Genomic DNA, 20,166 nt, shown 5'->3' with positions numbered 1-20,166 from the left:
ATTGAAATATTTAAATTATATAGATGCGAAATGGATACAAATAGCAATAAATTCAAAGAAGAAAAAAAAAAAAACGAGAAGAAAAGAAAATCCAAGTATGAAATCAATTACTATATTGATGCGCAGCAAAATTAACGAAACGGCTATCAACGTGCGTGTCACCCAGCGAGCTCGTAAGCAAATGTGAGAAAAAGAAAAAGGAGAGAGAGTGATGTATGTTAGCTTACCAGTAGATCTGAGAATACCTGTCTCTCCTCCCGCTATCGATGTAATTTTAGCCGAAGACAATGGCTTGTGTTACGAGTTCCGCGGGGCTAAGAAGGAGAAGAAGGGCCCAGCCTACGGCTCGGCTCCTTGTTGCGAAGCACCGCACCAAGAAGAGACCGATAGCTTCCTTGCTCGGCGATTATCTCTCTCCCTTCCTCAATGCTGATCGGCAATCGCTGACTGTGACGTCACCAATGACACGTTGCCCTTTCAACGACCTCTTGGCTTTCTAAACCACGCTCTGCTACCAATGTTTATTTCTACTTAACTCGCTCAAAAAATTGTAATTATTTTCAATTTCGAGCCTCGAGTTTACGTAGAGTTTAAAAAAAATAAAACTTATATTATTACGTGGATATAAATTTGTATGATGTTTAGAATGCCAAATTAGTCATATAACAAATATTAAATTGTTGTGCATACATAAACAATAATATTTGATAAACGATTTCTAGGAGTTAATTAATTAAAACAAAACGAGTAATAATAGTGCTTAAACAGACTTGAGTATTTTATTAAATAAAACGGTAAAATAACAGTAATGCAGAGTTTAATATTTAAACGAGGAAAGTAAAACCACGTGAACAATATGTAATGTGCGAATAAGACTATTGAAGAATTGCTTTGAAAGGATATAATTATTATAAACTTTGAATCTGACTACTAAAACTGAATAATGACTGTCGAAAATAAACAAAAGAAAGAATTTAAATTAAATGAAACTTATACAAAAGTAAAACCTGACTGTTGGAGAAACAGAAGTCGCAGGTGGACTTTGACGAGGCGAGAAGAAAATGGCGAAAGGGCCTTGAGATGTGCTACTTGTCGACGTCGACGCGTCGTGGAATTGGTGCTGCGAAGAGCTACGTACTAGTTTGCGGCCGAGCAAGGAGTAGGCCGAGCTCGAGCAGAGCACTCGGCTCGTAGGCTTAAGCTGGTGGAAAAGTAGGCAGTAGGGAAACTGACACTTAAAGGGCTACACATTTATTAGCCGTTGCTTTGAGACACAAAGAAATTAATGTAAGTGTGTAAGTTTCCTTCAAAGCATATAAAAGGAATATGATAACGCTCGCCTCGTCAGAATACTAGCACCTGCTACTTCTAAGGTGAACATAAACATTTTTTTAAAATAAATTGCTGGATTCTGATTCCCGAGATTGGAATCATAAACAAAGCATTGCTGCACGGCTCTAAAATCATTTTACAACTATTTTTCAATTATACAATCATGTTAATTAAGATTAAGCAGCACGTTAAATTCATTTATTGCTAATTTATATGATTATTGTCTGTTCGAAATTGAACTCAGTAAGATAGTGGACTGTATAATTTATATCGCACGCCGGATTAGGGGGAGCGTGAAAAGGATGTAAATAAAAAAGACACAATAATAAATGCACAACACACTTTTAAACACTTTAGCCGTTTATTATAAAAAAACAACCTCTCTATTTAATTTTACTTTAACAAGTCATAATGCTTGCTTACTTGCAAGATAAAAAGAGGAAGAACTACTTTATGAGTCAGACGGAGAAATTACGTGTCAATCGAAAATGTGGATCGTTTTTCGTTACAGAAATCTTACATAAAAACGATACACGTGAAAATTATAAACACGAGCTGAAAGCGACTTACCGAAAAGGGCGTTTGAGGCTGACTGACGATAACCGCAGCAGCAGCAAGCTGCTGGACAAAGGTAAGTATAAACAGAGTCTATTGGTGTATTAATAGACGCGTGCACGCTTATAATTGGTCCTTATAGGTAAGAGAATATCCTAAAGCGCGAGATTTCAAATCTCATATGCTTAATTTTCTATTTACATCAGTATAATGTTACTGATGTTGCACATAGTCCTAAGGTTGATAGACAGAAGTGTAACGAATGTATATCAATAACAAGTCTTAGAAGGAAAAAAGGGTGGATCGCATTCCACTTACAAAAATTCTAAATAATGAAAGTTTTTGTTTTTTTTTGTTTCAACATTCAGCCGGTAACAATCAGTAATACTGATGTTTTACATAGTCCCAAGGTTGATGGACAGGAGGATGGAATAATATACAATTAAGTACCGTGTGAATAAAGCAGTGGAACGCTTTCCACGTACAATAGCAAATAATTCAAAAAAATAAAAAAAAAAAACATAATAAACAAATTACAGATAACTTTATATATATTTTTGCAAGGTTCGTGACTTTTACTTTATTCAATAATCATAATAGTAAATGAAAAGAAAATAAATTGATCTAAATAAGACTAATTATTATTGTGTCCTGCCTCAAGTTCAGATACGGTACGCAATAATATTAGTTTGTGTATTGGCCTTACAAAACTAGATGAAACGGTTCTAATCTTGGCGACTCTGACGAGAGACTTGGCATCCTTATAGACTTCAACAACCATGCCTAAAGGCCATTTACCAGGTGAAGAAGACTCGTTTTTTATGAGCACGAGATCACCAGACTTAACCGAGCGTTGAGGATTCAACCACTTGCAACGACTTTGTAAAGTGGAAAGGTATTCAAGTGACCACCTTTTCCAAAAGACTTGGAGATATTGTGTCACTAGCTTCCAGCGTTTAAGTGGCGATACCTTTTCAGAAGAAATATCGGGCTCTGGCACAAGAAATGAAGACCTCATAATCAAAAAATGAGTAGGGGTAAGAGGATCAAGCTCAGAGGAATCATCATTAAGGCGAGCCAAGGTCCGAGAGTTGAGGCATGCCTTTATTCTACACAATAAAGTAGAAAATTCAACTACTGTCAAAATCTGTTTACCAACTACACGCTTCAAATGATGTTTAGCGGATCTGACTGCTGATTCCCATAAACCCCCAAAATGTGGAGCAGAAGCAGGAATGAAGTGCCACTGTGTACCCAATTTACCTAATTCATAGGCAAAATTAGGGTCACGACTATGTTCTATCAACATTTTTTTCAACTCAGTATCAGCACCGATGAAATTCGTGCCATGATCACAGAATAAATCTGTGCAGTGGCCACGTCTAGAAATAAATCTGTGAAAGGCAGCTATAAAGGCCTCCTTTGTATAATCCTCCACAACTTTAAGATGTACTGCACGAGTTGACATGCAGATGAAAACTGCAATGTAACCCTTGAAAGTTCTTTTACCCTTGTGTTTTGACAAGCGTATTGGAAAAGGGCTAGCATAATCGATCCCTGATTTTTGAAAAGGAGGACTCTGAGTAACACGAGAACAAGGCAAGTCTCCCATTAACTGAGTTTGTGATTTAGACTTATATCTTTTACAAGTGATGCAACGAGTAAGCTCAGCTCTTACAGTCCGTCTACCACTTACAATCCAGTACGTTTGACGGAGTGTAATAATCGTCAACTGCACTCCACCATGTAAAGTTAATCTGTGATAATACTCAATGAGCATAAATGTCAACTGATCTCTATCTGTTAGTATCAAGGGATGTTCGGCATCATCATCAAGTAAGGCTCTACTCAATCTACCTCCAACTCTTATCAATCCGCAGTTTTTAAACGGCGTAAGATTAAGCAAACGGTTAGATCGAAGTAGTGGTAAGCTATCCTCTAAACTACGATCTTGATTTTGAGTTAGTACCTTGAACTCAGCGGAAAAGTGACATTGTTGATGCTGATAAACTAGACACAGTCTAGCACAATCATTTTCTAAAGTTGAAAGGTGAATCGAATCAACTTCAATAAACGAATACAAGTCAATAAACTGCAAACTAGCCTGTTAAGGGGGCTTAAGATTTCCAGCTATAGGTAAATATGAATTCTTTTGTTTAACTTTATGTAAACAACGGTATGAAAAACGAAGGCAATATGCTGTTACTCTTAGCAACCGTTCCCACTTGGAACAACGAGTTAATAGAGTCATATAAAAAGACTCAGAATTATTTACAAGACTATTTACAAAAGGCATTGAACTATTTACATTTATAGAGGTTGGGGCAATCATTTCTACTCCAAACTCTGGATAGTTAGGGTGCAATTCATGAAGAATCTTAGGGCCCTGAAACCAAAGGGCATCTGACCCGATAACAACCAACCAATTTGCAAAGCAGAGGCAATTGGGTAGTCAGGGGCTAATTTGTGAACTTCCTGACCGATAATAATTGCATGGACAGATGCATCTAACAAAATATCAATTTTATCTTAACTATAAAATTCTGGATCTGCTAGAATTACATCCTTTCCATAATCTCAATTTGCCAAACGACTACCCAGAGGTGGTTCGTAGGAAGAAATTTTTGGCACGACTAACGCATTAACAAGGTGCTCAAAACCAGACTCAAAATGAGGCCTAAATTTGAAAGCAACTGATTTACTAGCGTCCATGGAAATTAGTCCACCCACTCCTGACAGAGTCGTACTAACTGATCTCGGTTTCAAATGCAGCATATCACAGAGAAATTTAGTGACAAGACAACTCTGTGAGCACTGTGTGTACCATTATGCGAGATCCATCAGTGGCATACACGAAAACACGAGCAGTAGCTAGGAGCACCTTGGGTGAGACGATTTTATTACTACTACATGACTGTACATTCACACTAGACTCTGAAGAAATCTGAGCTTGGTTTTGTACAGTAAAAGAGTTCGTCAAGTTATTTACAGATTTTGCTTGCTTACTTTAGCAGAGACAGATGTAGAGCTGGACTTATCCCCTCTGTGCATAATGGTGTGATGCTCTTGGTTGCAGTGTAAACACTTATTATTAATAGAGCACTCCCGATTAAGGTGAGCACCAAAACAATTAACACAGAGACGATGGGACTTCAGAAATTTCCATTTATTGCTCCACTCCGGTGATTTAAATGAATCACAGAAGACAATATAATGTTTTTGATTACAAAATTGGCAAACAATGGAATCTGAAACAACTGTCTGATGTGCAGTAACACCATATATAGGCTTACCACTAGAAGATCCCATATTTTTAAAAGGAGTAGTTGCGCGAATATTTACAATCTTATGTACAGGTTTACAAGGAAACGATTCCATTGTAATGATTTGTGCCGAAATGAAGTCTCGTAGTTGACCTAAAGTAGGAGGATCGCTGCTACTACCTGACATTTTTTGCCAATCCTTGTTCGTTTGAAAATCAAATCTACTAACTACCAGAGCGATAAATATGTCAGCATCTCCTACTGCTCTCTCTAAAGATATCAAGGAATCAACAGAACTTATTATCTCCTTAGATATGCGCTTCATTTCAGAGCAAGAACTGCCTCTCATAGCTTGACAACTGAGAATAGTAGTTGTATACGTATTAGTGAGACGACGTTTATTATCATAATACCGGGTTATGGTATCCCAGGCCTGTATATAACTCTCCTCAGACAAGGGTATATTTTTATTGAGGTCTGAAGCTTCACCCTTTAGATGCGCCCTAAGATGTTGATATTTAATAATAGCTCGTAACTCTTGCTTCCTATGGACTATAGCCCTATAAACATCGCGAAAGTTCTCCCAACTAGCAAAATCACCATCGAAGGATGGCAAGTCTATTGAAGTTAAAGAGAAACTCTGAAACGAACTAACATTGGCATTGGCAGGAGGTAAGGTGCTTGTTGGATTCGAATGATCATCAAGCAAATTGAAAAACTCGTTAAAATCACCCTGAACTGAATAAAAAGTATCCTCTCCCACTTCATAGCACTCATTTTTAAAATAATCATGAGTTGTGGGTAAAGGTTTTATATTCATAATATCATCATGAGTAGATTTAAACTGTTCAAAAGTATCTCTGAGTTGTTGAAGCCTAGAGTCAGCCTGACCCCTGGTCATTTTTACCTGGCCAAGTTTCTTAAAGTTTGTAAAGGAACCTTTAATTTTGTTAAACAGTTTAACTTGTACCTCATAAAGGTTATCCATTTTGATAAGATAAATTTCAATTCAATTAATAAATATTCAATAAATAAATACAAACCACGCACCTTAGCCAAACTTGACTCAGACAAAAGCTAACCAATTCAACAATAACGCTAAACGACGGTGATGTTCTTAATTTTTACAAGTGCTTACATAAAGTTAAGTTCGCAAAACTATATTCAAGTCAATCGATAAACAAAAAAACGAAAAACCATAAGGAACTGATATTACATACCACAAAATATACAATTTTACAAACCGTGTAGACAGGACGAAGTATTCGTAGTTATGTTGAGTTCAAAAGACCTGCAGGACTTGACAGCAGCGGTGCTGACTCAATAGCCTGTATAAATTGGCAGCAGCACACGCTGAAGATGAAAGGACCCGTGGAGCCAGCAGCAGCAGCGGTGTTGTCTCAATAGCCTGCAGAGGCAGGCAGCAGCACACGCTGAAGATGAAAGGACCCGTGGAGCCAGTATCAGCAGCAGTGTTGTCTCAATAGCCTGCAGAGGCAGGCAGCAGCACACGCTGACGACTAAAGTACGAGCAGCAGCAGCGGTGTTGTCACAATAGCCTGCAAAGGCAGGCAGCAGCACACGCTGAAGATCAAAGGACCCATGGAGCCAGCAGCAGCAGCGGTGTTGTCTTAATAGCCTGCAGAGGCAGGCAGCAGCACACGCTGAAGATGAAAGGACCCGTGGAGCCAGTATCAGCAGCAGTGTTGTCTCAATAGCCTGCAGAGGCAGGCAGCAGCACACGCTGAAGATAAAAGGACCCGTGTAGCCAGCAGCAGCAGCAGCAGTGTTGTCTTAATAGCCTGCAGAGGCAGGCAGCAGCACACGCTGACGACACCCAAGGACGAGCAGTAGCAGCATTGTTGTCACAATAGCCTGCAGAGGCAGGCAGCAGCACACGCTGAAGATGAAAGGACCCGTGTAGCCAGCAGCAGCAGGGGTGTTGTCACAATAGCCTGCAGAGGCAGGCAGCAGCACACGCTGACGACGACCAAAGCACGAGCAGTAGCAGCGGTGTTGTCAGAATAGCCTGCAGAGGCAGGCAGCAGCACACGCTAAAGATGAAAGGACCCGTGGAGCCAGTATCAGCAGCAGTGTTGTCTCAATAGCCTGCAGAGGCAGGCAGCAGCACACGCTGAAGATAAAAGGACCCATGGAGCCAGCAGCAGCAGCGGTGTTGTCTTAATAGCCTGCAGAGGCAGGCAGCAGCACATGCTGACGACGACCAAAGCACTAGCAGTAGCAGCGTTGTTGTCACAATAGCCTGCAGAGGCAGGCAGCAGCACACGCTGAAGATGAAAGGACTCGTGTAGCCAGCAGCAGCAGGGGTGTTGTCACAATAGCCTGCAGAGGCAGGCAGCAGCACACGCTGACGACGACCAAAGCACGAGCAGTAGCAGCGGTGTTGTCACAATAGCCTGCAGAGGCAGGCAGCAGCACACGCTGAAGATGAAAGGACCCGTGGAGCCAGTATCAGCAGCAGTGTTGTCTCAATAGCCTGCAGAGGCAGGCAGCAGCACACGCTGAAGATAAAAGGACCCGTGTAGCCAGCAGCAGCAGCGGTGTTGTCTTAATAGCCTGCAGAGGCAGGCAGCAGCACACGCTGACGACGACCAAAGCACGAGCAGTAGCAGCATTGTTGTCACAATAGCCTGCAGAGGCAGGCAGCAGCACACGCTGAAGATGAAAGGACCCGTGTAGCCAGCAGCAGCAGGGGTGTTGTCACAATAGCCTGCAGAGGCAGGCAGCAGCACACGCTGACGACGACCAAAGCACGAGCAGTAGCAGCGGTGTTGTCAGAATAGCCTGCAGAGGCAGGCAGCAGCACACGCTGAAGATGAAAGGACCCGTGGAGCCAGTATCAGCAGCAGTGTTGTCTCAATAGCCTGCAGAGGCAGGCAGCAGCACACGCTGACGACGACCAAAGCACGAGCAGTAGCAGCGGTGTTGTCACAATAGCCTGCAGAGGCAGGCAGCAGCACACGCTGAAGATGAAAGGACCCGTGGAGCCAGTATCAGCAGCAGTGTTGTCTCAATAGCCTGCAGAGGCAGGCAGCAGCACACGCTGAAGATAAAAGGACCCGTGTAGCCAGCAGCAGCAGCGGTGTTGTCTTAATAGCCTGCAGAGGCAGGCAGCAGCACACGCTGACGACGACCAAAGCACGAGCAGTAGCAGCATTGTTGTCACAATAGCCTGCAGAGGCAGGCAGCAGCACACGCTGAAGATGAAAGGACCCGTGTAGCCAGCAGCAGCAGGGGTGTTGTCACAATAGCCTGCAGAGGCAGGCAGCAGCACACGCTGACGACGACCAAAGCACGAGCAGTAGCAGCGGTGTTGTCAGAATAGCCTGCAGAGGCAGGCAGCAGCACACGCTGAAGATGAAAGGACCCGTGGAGCCAGTATCAGCAGCAGTGTTGTCTCAATAGCCTGCAGAGGCAGGCAGCAGCACACGCTGAAGATAAAAGGACCCGTGTAGCCAGCAGCAGCAGCGGTGTTGTCTTAATAGCCTGCAGAGGCAGGCAGCAGCACACGCTGACGACGACCAAAGCACGAGCAGTAGCAGCGTTGTTGTCACAATAGCCTGCAGAGGCAGGCAGCAGCACACGCTGAAGATGAAAGGACCCGTGTAGCCAGCAGCAGCAGGGGTGTTGTCACAATAGCCTGCAGAGGCAGGCAGCAGCACACGCTGACGACGACCAAAGCACGAGCAGTAGCAGCGGTGTTGTCACAATAGCCTGCAGAGGCAGGCAGCAGCACACGCTGAAGATGAAAGGATCCGTGGAGCCAGCAGCAGCAGTGAGTCCCCGAAATAAACAACGGACTCGCTCGCACCTGACAACAAACGAATAAAGAAAAGAGAGAAAGAGATATGGCTATATGTGTGTGTGTGCGCGTACGGACTACGCGCCGGCGCGTTGACCGCGTCAGCCTCATCGCCCGAGAAGAACGCAAAAAGAAGCCAAAATGGCCGATAAAACGACCACGTGTCTTACACAAAAGAAAAATGTCCTACACCTATATTTCAGCTGCCCACATCCGGCTCGAAGGACCATGTTCGAAATTGAACTCAGTAAGATAGTGGACTGTATGATTTATATCACAGGCTGAATTTGGGGGAGCGTGAAAAGGATGTAAATAAAAAAGACACAATAATAAATGCACAACACACTTTTAAACACTTTAGCCGTTTATTATAAAAAAACAATCTCTCTATTCAATTTTACTTTAACAAGTCATAATGCTTGCTTACTTGCAAGATAAAAAAAGAAAGAACTACTTTATGAGTCAGACGGAGAAATTACGTTTCAATCGAAAATGTGAATCGTTTTTCGTTACAGAAATCTTACATAAAAACGATACACGTGAGAATTATAATTACGAGCTGAAAGCGACTTACCGAAAAGGGCGTTTGAGGCTGACTGACGATAACCGCAGCAGCAGCAAGCTGCTGGACAAAGGTAAGTACAAACAGAGTCTATTGGTGTATTAATAGACGCGTGCACGCTTATAATTGGCCCTTATAGGTAAGAGAATATCCTAAAGCGCGAGATTTCAAATCTCATAAACTTAATTTTCTATTTACATCAGTATAATGTTACTGATGTTGCACATTGTCATTTATTAAACTGTTTCTTATTTTGTCTGTTTTAACTACGTGTATTTTAGGAGCTGTTTTTTTATTTATCTGATTGTATCCTTATTTCATTGTTAATAGTTGTGGTTATAATATTATAATGTGTAATTTTTTAGTATTTTACTATCTTATTATTTATTTGTAAATTATCTGAGTACCACATGTGGTTATACAACTAGGTTTCAATAAAGAAGTAATCTTATCTAATCTATACCTATCATACCTATATTAAACTATTAAAAAGAGTATCAAGACTAACATGGAACTGGAGCTCATGTGGGCAGGAATGGTAAAAGCAGTAAAAGCAAGCCAAAGAAAGAAGGATAATTTGGAGCAAATGTTGAAGAACTCGTGGATACTATCAAAATATTTTCACTGCTACAGATAAGCAAACTATTCATTAAGGTTCTCGGCAACATAGTGAGCCTAGCAAGTCAGAAGTATGTAGGCCAGCTGACAGAGTATTTCTGAACCGTCTTTGCTCTTGTCAAGCTTACTTAAGCCTCCTATTCATTCAAGACTTAATATCTTTACGTACATTCACACGCCACCTACCTCAACCTCATTCTCTGCGTTAATGTCAAGCAAAACGGAACTTGATAATAGCCTCACTTTGCCAGCCAAGTTACCGGAATATAGCTGCAATGCTTTTTCTACAGTTAGCAAGAAGCATGCACATCTGGGTAAACTCATAACTACCACTACCATCACCACTAACCTGGGTGGTTTGCAGACTCGAAATCGTAGTCACAAATAGATTACATTAAATCTTTGTCCAACCACTTCTCTAACATTATTAATCTAACTGCAGCAGCAGCTTTCTGTGTAAAGTTGGTACAACGTAAATACTTAGGTAGTAGGCATCAAGAGTGCGCTTCAAAAAGCGAGCACATGAAATAATAGCTAGCTAGAGAGTGTAAAATTCCAGCCCCGGCGACTGCATTTTAAAATACGCTCCAAAAATCAAGTGATTTCATCTAACACTGCAGACAATGATAAATTTTTCGATTTTTTAAATGTCCTGGTACAAGCAATTTTCATGTGATTCCAAACATGTGGGAATCAGAGCCACGCTCTAAAATTAGTTGTTGTCTGGCTAATTATAACCTTGGTTTTCAGAAGTCCTACGATGAAATGAAAAATATATCTTCATAAAAATAACAGCAGTAGAGCCGATAAAATTCGTAGCTTATTAACTTCTGCTAATTCCGCAACGATGCATAAAAAAGAATACTAATTTGATAAACGGTTGTCAAATATATTTCTAAAGCGAATGGGAAAAGAGAAACGAACGGGGTACAGTCTTGGGGGGGAAAAATATTTTCAGCCTGAAGTTTGCGGATGACGTAGCAGTAGTGGCAGACACAAAAGAGGGGTTGCAAAGCATGTTAAATGGTCTAGAAAGGTACAGTAGCAAGACAGAGCTAATGGTGAACACAAAAAAAACGAAAGTCATGGTATGCCGAAGGGGGGGTAAACTAGCGAGGGGAGAGGAGTGGTATTTTGAGAAAGAAAAACTAAGGGTAGTAAATGAATACAAGTATTTAGGTTTTTGGTTTACAGCAACCAATACATTGAGTCGACATGTAACAAAAACGGCAAATAAGGTCAAGAAAGTGGTAAATACTGTGTGGGGAATTTGGAAAAGAGCTAACATGGGGGAGCTTGGAGGGGAGGTTGTACTTAATGGACTCAATAGTTAAAGTTGGCTGTCTGTACGGAGTGGAAATATGGGGCTGGGAAAAATGGGAGCAAATAGAAAAAGTGCAGAGTAAATTTGTAAAGATGGCTTTACGATTAAGTAGCAATACACCGGCATACATATGGCAGATGGAAAGTAATAGAAGCAACTTAGAAGTAGAAACTATGAAAAGAGCAGGGAGATACTTATTGGACATAGCAAAAATGGGGGAAGAAAGGTGGCCTAGGATTAGTCTAAAAGAGGAATTGAGAAGCGCGGAAAACAGAAATTCGAGTAAATGGTTTAAAGCAATAGAAGCGGCATTGAGAGGGGTTGGGGATGGAAAAGGAATCGGGGGGGTACTTGAGGTAGAGGGAACTGAGAACCTCGGGGAAAGACTCAGCAGAGGGGTAGAAATAAAGAAAGACCAGGGGATCCAGGCAAATTGGGCGAAAATTGAAAAGTCGAAATACTGTGACTATTATAAGGAATTAAAGAAAGAACCGAGAGTAGAAAACTACTGGGAGGATAGAGAGATAAACGGAGGGACAAAAGAACAATGGACAAGGCTAAGGTGCGGTAATGTGGGAAGAGCGGGCAATAAAGGATTCAGTGAGGTATTGTGTAGGGGCTGCAAAAAAGAACCGGAAAAACTTGAACACATTTTCACGTGCTTGGGCATAAAGGAAATAATTAGCGAAATTTGGGTGACGGAAGTGGAAAAGTGGGATCTAACTGGATCGAAAGATGAAGTAAGAGCTAAGGTTTTAAATTTACTGAAAGGGGATCCGATTAGGTGTTTCTGTAAATTTAGTAGAGAATTAGAAAAGAAAGACTGAACAGATCAAGAACCGAGGTACCGGGAAGAAGGAGAGACGCAGGAAGGGGGTATAGATATAGCCTGACGGAAGAATCGAGAAAGAAAGTAGAAGCGGCTAAATGCGCACATGTGGGACTGCCACGGGGTAAAGATCAGGTGAAAAGAAAGGTAAATAAAGAGGGGTATGAGAGATTGCGGGATAGAAGAGATAGAAATGTAGGTAAACGAGCAGAGAAACGGCGGCGGCTAGAACTCGAAGCGTATAGTATAAGAGACATGGCAAATGCACGGGACTGTCGTGCCAAGGGGACAAATATTTGTAAAAAGAATATGTATATTCTGTACAATGGAAATAAAAATTATTAAACTATATTTCTAAAGCACTTGCAAAAAAGTCAACCTAACATATTTATTTTAAAGGATGCGATTATAAGGCATAACAATAATGTTAAAAAAATTAACTCTTATAAAAGCTTTGCATGGCGACGCTGAAAAGACAGTTGTAAACGAAGGTAGTCTTACTATGTCAATATTCACTCATAAAAAAACTCTCATGAGTGATTGTTTAATCAGCAAAAAATTTAAAAGATGTGCAGCAAGTTATGAACCTGCAGCGCTGCAACCTGCATAGGATAAATGCAGTATCTTGAGAGCCTTAGATGATAAGCAATCTGTTAAAAATTCTTTGGAATCTGTAGAGTTATTGAATGAATTTTTAATTCTAGATGATTTTAAAGAAATTATATCTGCCAAGCAATTTACTTCTGTAAACCCAAATCATGGTTCTATCTTGGTAGATTTATTCAGTAAATTCGTTTTTGATACTACAAGTAAAATAGGAACTAATAAAAAGTCTAGTACTTCCTTGATTTAAATAATTTCTGATGCCTTTTAAGCTCTTGAATGTCAAGATGTATCTGTCGATTCACGAATAATAAAAAAAGTACTAACATTTTTAATAGTAATAATTTTAAAAAATATCTTGCACTTGTTAGAGACCAAAACTTGTAATTAAATTAAATAAAAAATTTATAGATTTCTCTTAATCTAAACCAATGATTTACTTGCTTAAATCTACAGTTCTATCACAATTAACATACGCTTCCGTAAACTAGTTACCTTCCATACAATGGCACTTTGCTCAATAAGACAAAATTCTGCATCATACCCTTATATTAGTCTATTACAAAACAGATAACCCGATATCATACATAAATCACAACTTCTCAACCTGTTCCTTTAGATTTTCCTTGCTCTACTGTGATAACTTACATAAATATTATGATGGCATACTAGTTTTTAAACTTACACACAACCAGCTTATAATTTCACAATATATTACAGAACACAGTGACATATACAAGTATCTTTACCACCCTGTTTTCCCGTTAAAAACGTGTCTATAATACGACCACACAAAACCTGGCCAATACTGCTATCTTATCTTTATCAAAAAATAACTATGGACGTTTACATATTTCTTACTAGTTTAACTTTTTTTTAGTTTTAAGAAAGTGATAAATCTGTTTGCTTCACTCTATAACTATTATTCACTTCATATATACCTCAACACTATACGTAATATTAGGCCTAACATTGCTGTTTTTGGTTTTTCTATGGAACAAAGTTCCTTTTTTCGCGTTATAAGTTTTGGCCGAATGGGGGCTAGAACAAAAAAAGTGTAACAAGACTTTTTTCTAACCCCTTTATAGTAATACAGCCATGTATGAAGCTATATACGTTGCCGCAGGCAGCTTTGTCTCTCTTCATGCGTGCGTATCAAAAGACCCAACAGCTCTCTTTTGTTCAGCATCATTCGGTTGTACTCGGTCAGAAGCTTCTCCTTCCCAGGCCACGTACCATCAGCACTACCTTATACACATTTACAGCGGCCGCTGTAAGTATATACGTATAGCTTAAATCAACATTATAACGTACTAATCTCTTCCCGCTTCCCACACCCCACGCTATTACACCGATTTCACTGGCTGTAAAAATGTGTGTTTAGATTATTGCCCAAAAATAAAAAGTACGATTCAATCTCATATTTTTTAGTACAGCAAAAATTTCTCATTTTCCTACAGAATTTCCCCAGGAATACAGAAAAAATAGTTTTTTCTAAACAGAAGTTAACTTTATTTATTTATTTAAAAATTTATGATTAGTTGCCAATTTTTACTTAGATTTTCGCTTTTATGTCTTTTTCTATTGCTCGTAAAATATTTATAAGACCGCCAATCTTTTTTTCATTAAGTTTTCTACTAGATAGACATCTTTGTAAATTTATTATTAAGTATTATAACACACGAATGGTAACAAAGGGAAAAAAAAAGTTATTTTAACCAAAAAACTTTTGACCGGCGAAGAAAAAAGAACTACCATCTCAATTTGAAAGTAACCATAAGAAAACACAGATATAATGTTGCACAATAAGAAGCTATTTCTAAAATTAGAGAATACTTATTAGTTTTTGTTAAATAATTTTTTAAAGTGATACTTCAAAGCGTTATCACAAACTTAATTGTTGGTTCACAAGAATAATTGTGCTTTTATGTTGACACAGTTACTATTCATGTTTTAATTTTTTTATGATTTTTTAGGACATATGCAAACACCAAAAAAAATGTATTACCGTACTCGAACGTAATACATACTCAAATTACTTAGTTGATTCACTCTTAATAATGTGCTGTTTTTTTAAAATGTTTTTGTAACTTTTCGTAATTTATTATGTACATGATAAGTATATTTCGTCATTAATTTTCTTGTTTCCTTAACTTGAAATTTTATCCTACACAGTATTTTTGTACATAGCCAACGTGTACAAAAAAGCGAATGGAACTCCGTTCCAACTAGGGGTCCATAGACTCCTCATGCTTGATTTTTTTCTCGTTAAAGTTTATTTTTAAAGTATTTCATATTTTGCTCTGAATGATGGACCTCGCTAGTGCTTCACGTTATTTACTTAATGATTATTTAGTTCTTAATCAGTTCCTATTGTTGTAAATCATACTTTGTTTGTTCAGATACTTTTCAAACTAAATTATTCTTATCTTACAAGGGTAAATAAGGGTATTATTGCGATTTTTTTAAGTTGTTAGCTTTAAACGTTTATTTAAGAAATTCAGTTTGTCAAGTCGTTGTATTTTTTTTTTTTTTTTTTTTTTTTTACCAGTTTTAGACTTGAAAAATACTGAACGGCAGTATATCAAGGGAAGAATTATTGGACATGCTGCTGGGTATCCCGGCTACCAACGATAATTTTCTTGAATGGACAAGCTACTTACGTCGAAATCCACCTTAAACCACCAAGATTACCGAGTGCCACAAAAAAATGGGCGTTCTGAACGCCAACGTTACCAGCATAATACCAGGAGACGTCGTTCAGCCAGAGTACAACCTGCTCTAATACTTCAGGGTTTTATGACAGTTGTTTACAGAAGAGTTAGCTTTTTCAAAGACATTAATATAATTGGTTTTTTATGATATTTTGGTGGATATTGATGTATAGAATGGCACCTGAAAACTGAAATAAAGTGAAAACATTTTAAACTGAAATTTTGGTAGATAGATCACAAATGTTTATTAAAACAAATTAAACATAATAAAAAAAATTAACGAAAAAAGTTTAATTCAATCCAGCATGGTTCCTTATTTAGACTATTACTGAGTAACCATCATGACCTATTTGCCTAAAAGATGGAGTTACCTGTAAATCGTGTTTAACTTTAACATCTAGTACAGAAATAAGGAATAATAATAGTTATCATACGAGTTGTGCTCAAGTTTGGATACACAATTTTAACAATAGTTTGCCTGCTCTCCGGTATCCCATACCTTGCATCATGTTGTCTGTAACTTCTCAAAGTATTTTATCTCTGAAAATATTGAATTTAAGTTGTACGATTTATAAATTTATTGGTGACTATGGGCAAACATGCCTTGCACACGAACTGTTGTACAATTGTTTATTATAAAATGAAACAAAAAAAAGTTACAGAATCGCTGACCATATTAAAAAAATTCGAAGTTAGTATTTGTTGTTAAAAAATATAACAGAGATGATTAAAAAACGTTTAGCGTGTGTTATGTGTGTATCTATACAAAGCAATGTGTACCTAAAAGTTACAAATCTGTTCAAAATAAAACATAAGTTTAGATACTGTTCACAAGACAAATTCTAGTTCTTACTAGTAAATGTACTGAAAACCTAATTTTTGCTGTGTTATTGTTTTATGAGCAAAGTTTTATGTACTAATTATAAGGTGTATCTTGGTTCATAGGCTCGTCAATGGAATATCATCGCTGACTTGTATCCCGCGACCTATAGTTAATTCCCCTACTTTTCATATCTCTGATGACACCAGCTGGTAATCGTCCAGATACTGAAATCGCATAAACACCTTTTTGGAACCGATCTGAGAACAGAATTAAAAATTATTTGAAATTAGAAAATATTCATTTTGAAAAAAATTAATTTTTACAGACAAACAAACATTTTACTGATTGTTAACATCAATTAAAGTAAAATTACTTAAGTCATTTCATTGTGAATGTAGTAGAATCGACTTTAATAAGTGGGTTTGAGTAGTTCAGTCGATTTTATTGATTAGGAGTAACCTTAAGTTTACTTTTTCATGCGAAAGTTGTAAATGAATTAAAATAATGAAATATGCATTTAACTATATCGATATCAATTAACATTTGGAATTACATCAAATTATTTGGCTCGTTCAGTTATTTTTAAAATTTATTTTTTTAAATTGCATTAGGGATTAGATTTATTTCAACAATTATGTTATGTACCACATACATTTTTTTTAAAGACCACAAATATAAACACGCACTTCTATTAATTTAGAGTCAACCTGGACGGACAGTTAATAGAGTAAATCTATTCTATCTACAAAAATATATTCTTCCTATTTTAATCGCACACCCGCACAGCTTCACCCCATGCATGCTTCGCGCATCAACTCTAATAAACAGATATACAAACTTTTCTAAATATACTTTTAATTTTTATTTTACTTAGCTTCTGTTGAATCTTAATTTTGATGAAAAAGGTCATTTTATTATTTGAAATCGAACTCGTAGATCACGACAGAAATAGTAAATAATGTCAAAGCCTTGTCAAACACTGTTAGAATTGTTATTTTCTAAACATTTTGTAATCGATAAAAGATAGAGTAACGATAAAAATCTTTTGCTCTTTAGACTTAGAGCTGAGGTACATATGAGGCAAGAAAAATGTCTGCCACAAATCTCACGAAAATTGCAAAATATTGGAGTTATTCATAATAACGTGGCACACGAGTGTCATGTGACACAACTTGAATTGTCATTATAAACGTTCACATTGAAAAGATGTCACGCGAAATTCAACTATGAGTGAACAGTGAACAGACCTGAGCAAAGCAAAGACCTAAGACTGTAATAGTGCAACTATTTTAGAATATAAATAATAATTCAATTATAATTTGTGAAAATTTGAGATGTTTTCGTGTCATCGTCTAGTCATGACAAGTTATATCCGTGTATGAAAATTGCCACATGTACGAAATTTATACCGCCCACCACCTGACCTAATAGAAAAAAAACAGAAAGTTGCATACTAGAAGTGGAATTTTCAACAAAATTAGAACTTATTTACCATCTAAAAATAATTTTTTAAGTAAGTGGATCCCCTCCAAAAAAAAAAATACCACTACTTTGCCAAACGATTTATTAAGATAATGTAAACACAGAACCAGAGTGGCGACAGTTTGAAGATCCAGTACAGGGGGGAAATTAACTTTTTTTCATAAGAAGTTTGGGAAGATTTAGCAAAAAAAATTGGTCCATTTGTTTTGTACTAACTGTAGCACTAAAAATGAGGTAGTATCGCAAACAAGGGCATATGTATGTATGTATATGATGTACAACGAAATATTTTTACTAGACTGTACCTTTACTCTCTCTCTCCATCCCCCCTTTCCTATGATGCTCGCCAATGAGCAGACGTGTTATTCTTCTTGAATACAAATCGGGAGTCGGGACGAGAACAATGCCGAAGGTGGACGAGACAGAGTAAGAAGTCGGTTTTGAAGGGGGAGAGAAAACAAAAATCTAGAGCAAAATAAGAAACAAGCGCAAAGAGTGTGTGTAGAAAGTACATGAATTTAAGCTCGGTTTTAATGTTTGTTGAAGACAAACGTGCTGTGAGCTTCGATCTTTCTCCGCTCACGTGGCGGTACTCGATTTAGTCGCATTCCACTAAACATTGGCATTGTAACACGTTTGAACATTCATAACATTTAATCCAGAATCATATTTTACACTATGAAATACATCATTGTTTCACTAAATAACTTTAAACGAATCTCACCTACAAAACTTTGTAGCCGTTCGCACTAATTGGTGCGCAGAAAGTAGGTGTGGGTTGTAACATGAACATCTTACGGGAGATACCTATGCAGTAATTAAAAGCGTAGTAAGTGGTGCTGATTTTTTAACCGTGCACAGTTAAACAAGCAATTGATATTAACTCTAAATCAACATTTAAAAAAAAAAAAAAAAAAAAAGAAATTAGTGACGTTACAATAAAACGTTTTCTATTTACATCGAAAAACATGTGAATAACTAATTTAGCACAGTAGAAAATTTCAATTCGCTGTAACTAAAAAGGTTCCAGCGAGTAGGGACCAATCTGCATCTAGGAGCCCAAATTTGCTCAAAAAACTTTGATAGTTGGCACCAGTGCCGCAAAAAAATCATAGGCTAACCTACGAAAAAAAGACGACTTGATAAATTATCATCAGAATATCTCAAAATTTTTTCCGGTTATCTGTAATTTTCACGACGGCATTTGAAAAATGAGGTTATAATCTCAATCCGTGTATATTGATAATATCCAATACTTTAGATTCGATTTGCAAATCATTAGTCTCAGTGTATCTGCCATTAGTGCTCTAGTTGAAAGAGCGATTTTTAAGCACAAATTCCTGAAGATTTTGTCTGGTTAAGGATATAAAAAAGGATACTCTGAGATTTAGCATAATTTAAACTACGTTGATATAGAGTACAGTCTGTGATATATGTATAGCTGGAGCCTCGCGAATGTGCAAGAGAGAACTATACGAGTGTACAGTTACTCTTGACTTTTTTTTCTCTACGTGACTGGACTGCTTAAAATAAGCAGTACATCTTGAATAATTATATGATTTAAATTCATATTCATTTATAGCAGTACTACGTGAAAGAGTCATAATGTTTGTTAGCTAGAAGTATAGCAATAAATGCATTTAATTTGCTGTTAAAAGGGCAGTCTTAAACCAAAAACTGCGACAATACACTTACTTATAAGATGAACAGCTAATGATATGCAAGCATAACAAAAATTTTTGGTACTGTTAATTTACTTATACATAATGCAGGGATGCAAAGTTAACATGCATCTTCTAATGATGCAAAGATTCAAAGATAAATACGATCTTCAGTAATTGAAAAAGATGCAAGGATAAAAAGAAACATTGGCATGAGGCTAGAAATTAGGCAAGCTTAGCCCAGAGGGCACTAGAGGGATGAGCCTCATCTAGTTTGCAGTTGAAAATATATCTGTACATAATTCTTCCAAACACGGTACTGCATGTGCAGACATGCTTCCTGTTTTGAAGTGCTCTAATTTCATTGGTTAAAGGCTCTTCTCTTTAGCACCTTCTGAGTTGAATTTGCTAGACTGTCTGAGTTGAAAACTCCTTAGTTTAATTGTAAGCTCCCTTAAAAAAGATGCAAGAATGAAAAATATGCCGGTCACCATAAATAACATGAATATTTGATAATGCAAGGATGAAAACAAACCTATGTACTTTAAATTAGCCAAGAAATAATAAGCGTAAAGTA

The 20,166-nt window shown here is 37.8% G+C and overlaps 1 protein-coding gene across 1 annotated transcript in view; it reads right to left on the bottom strand.

The window, feature by feature from the left end:
• Positions 1-15,899: 15,899 nt before the first annotated feature.
• spt4 (Transcription elongation factor subunit spt4) overlaps positions 15,900-20,166 on the bottom strand; it is an 81,850-nt gene continuing 77,583 nt past the window's right edge. The window contains exon 4 of the mRNA XM_014354868.2: positions 15,900-16,703. Coding sequence (XP_014210354.1) covers positions 16,585-16,703 — 119 coding nt within the window. The 3' untranslated portion in view covers positions 15,900-16,584. The remainder of the gene's footprint in view (positions 16,704-20,166) is intronic.

This window comes from Copidosoma floridanum, unplaced genomic scaffold, assembly GCF_036245765.1.
Source record: "Copidosoma floridanum isolate Cflo_tuat_1 unplaced genomic scaffold, Cflo_Japanese_pri ptg000026l, whole genome shotgun sequence".
Taxonomy (NCBI): Eukaryota; Metazoa; Arthropoda; class Insecta; order Hymenoptera; family Encyrtidae; genus Copidosoma; species Copidosoma floridanum.
This window is presented reverse-complemented; position numbering and strand designations above follow the sequence as displayed.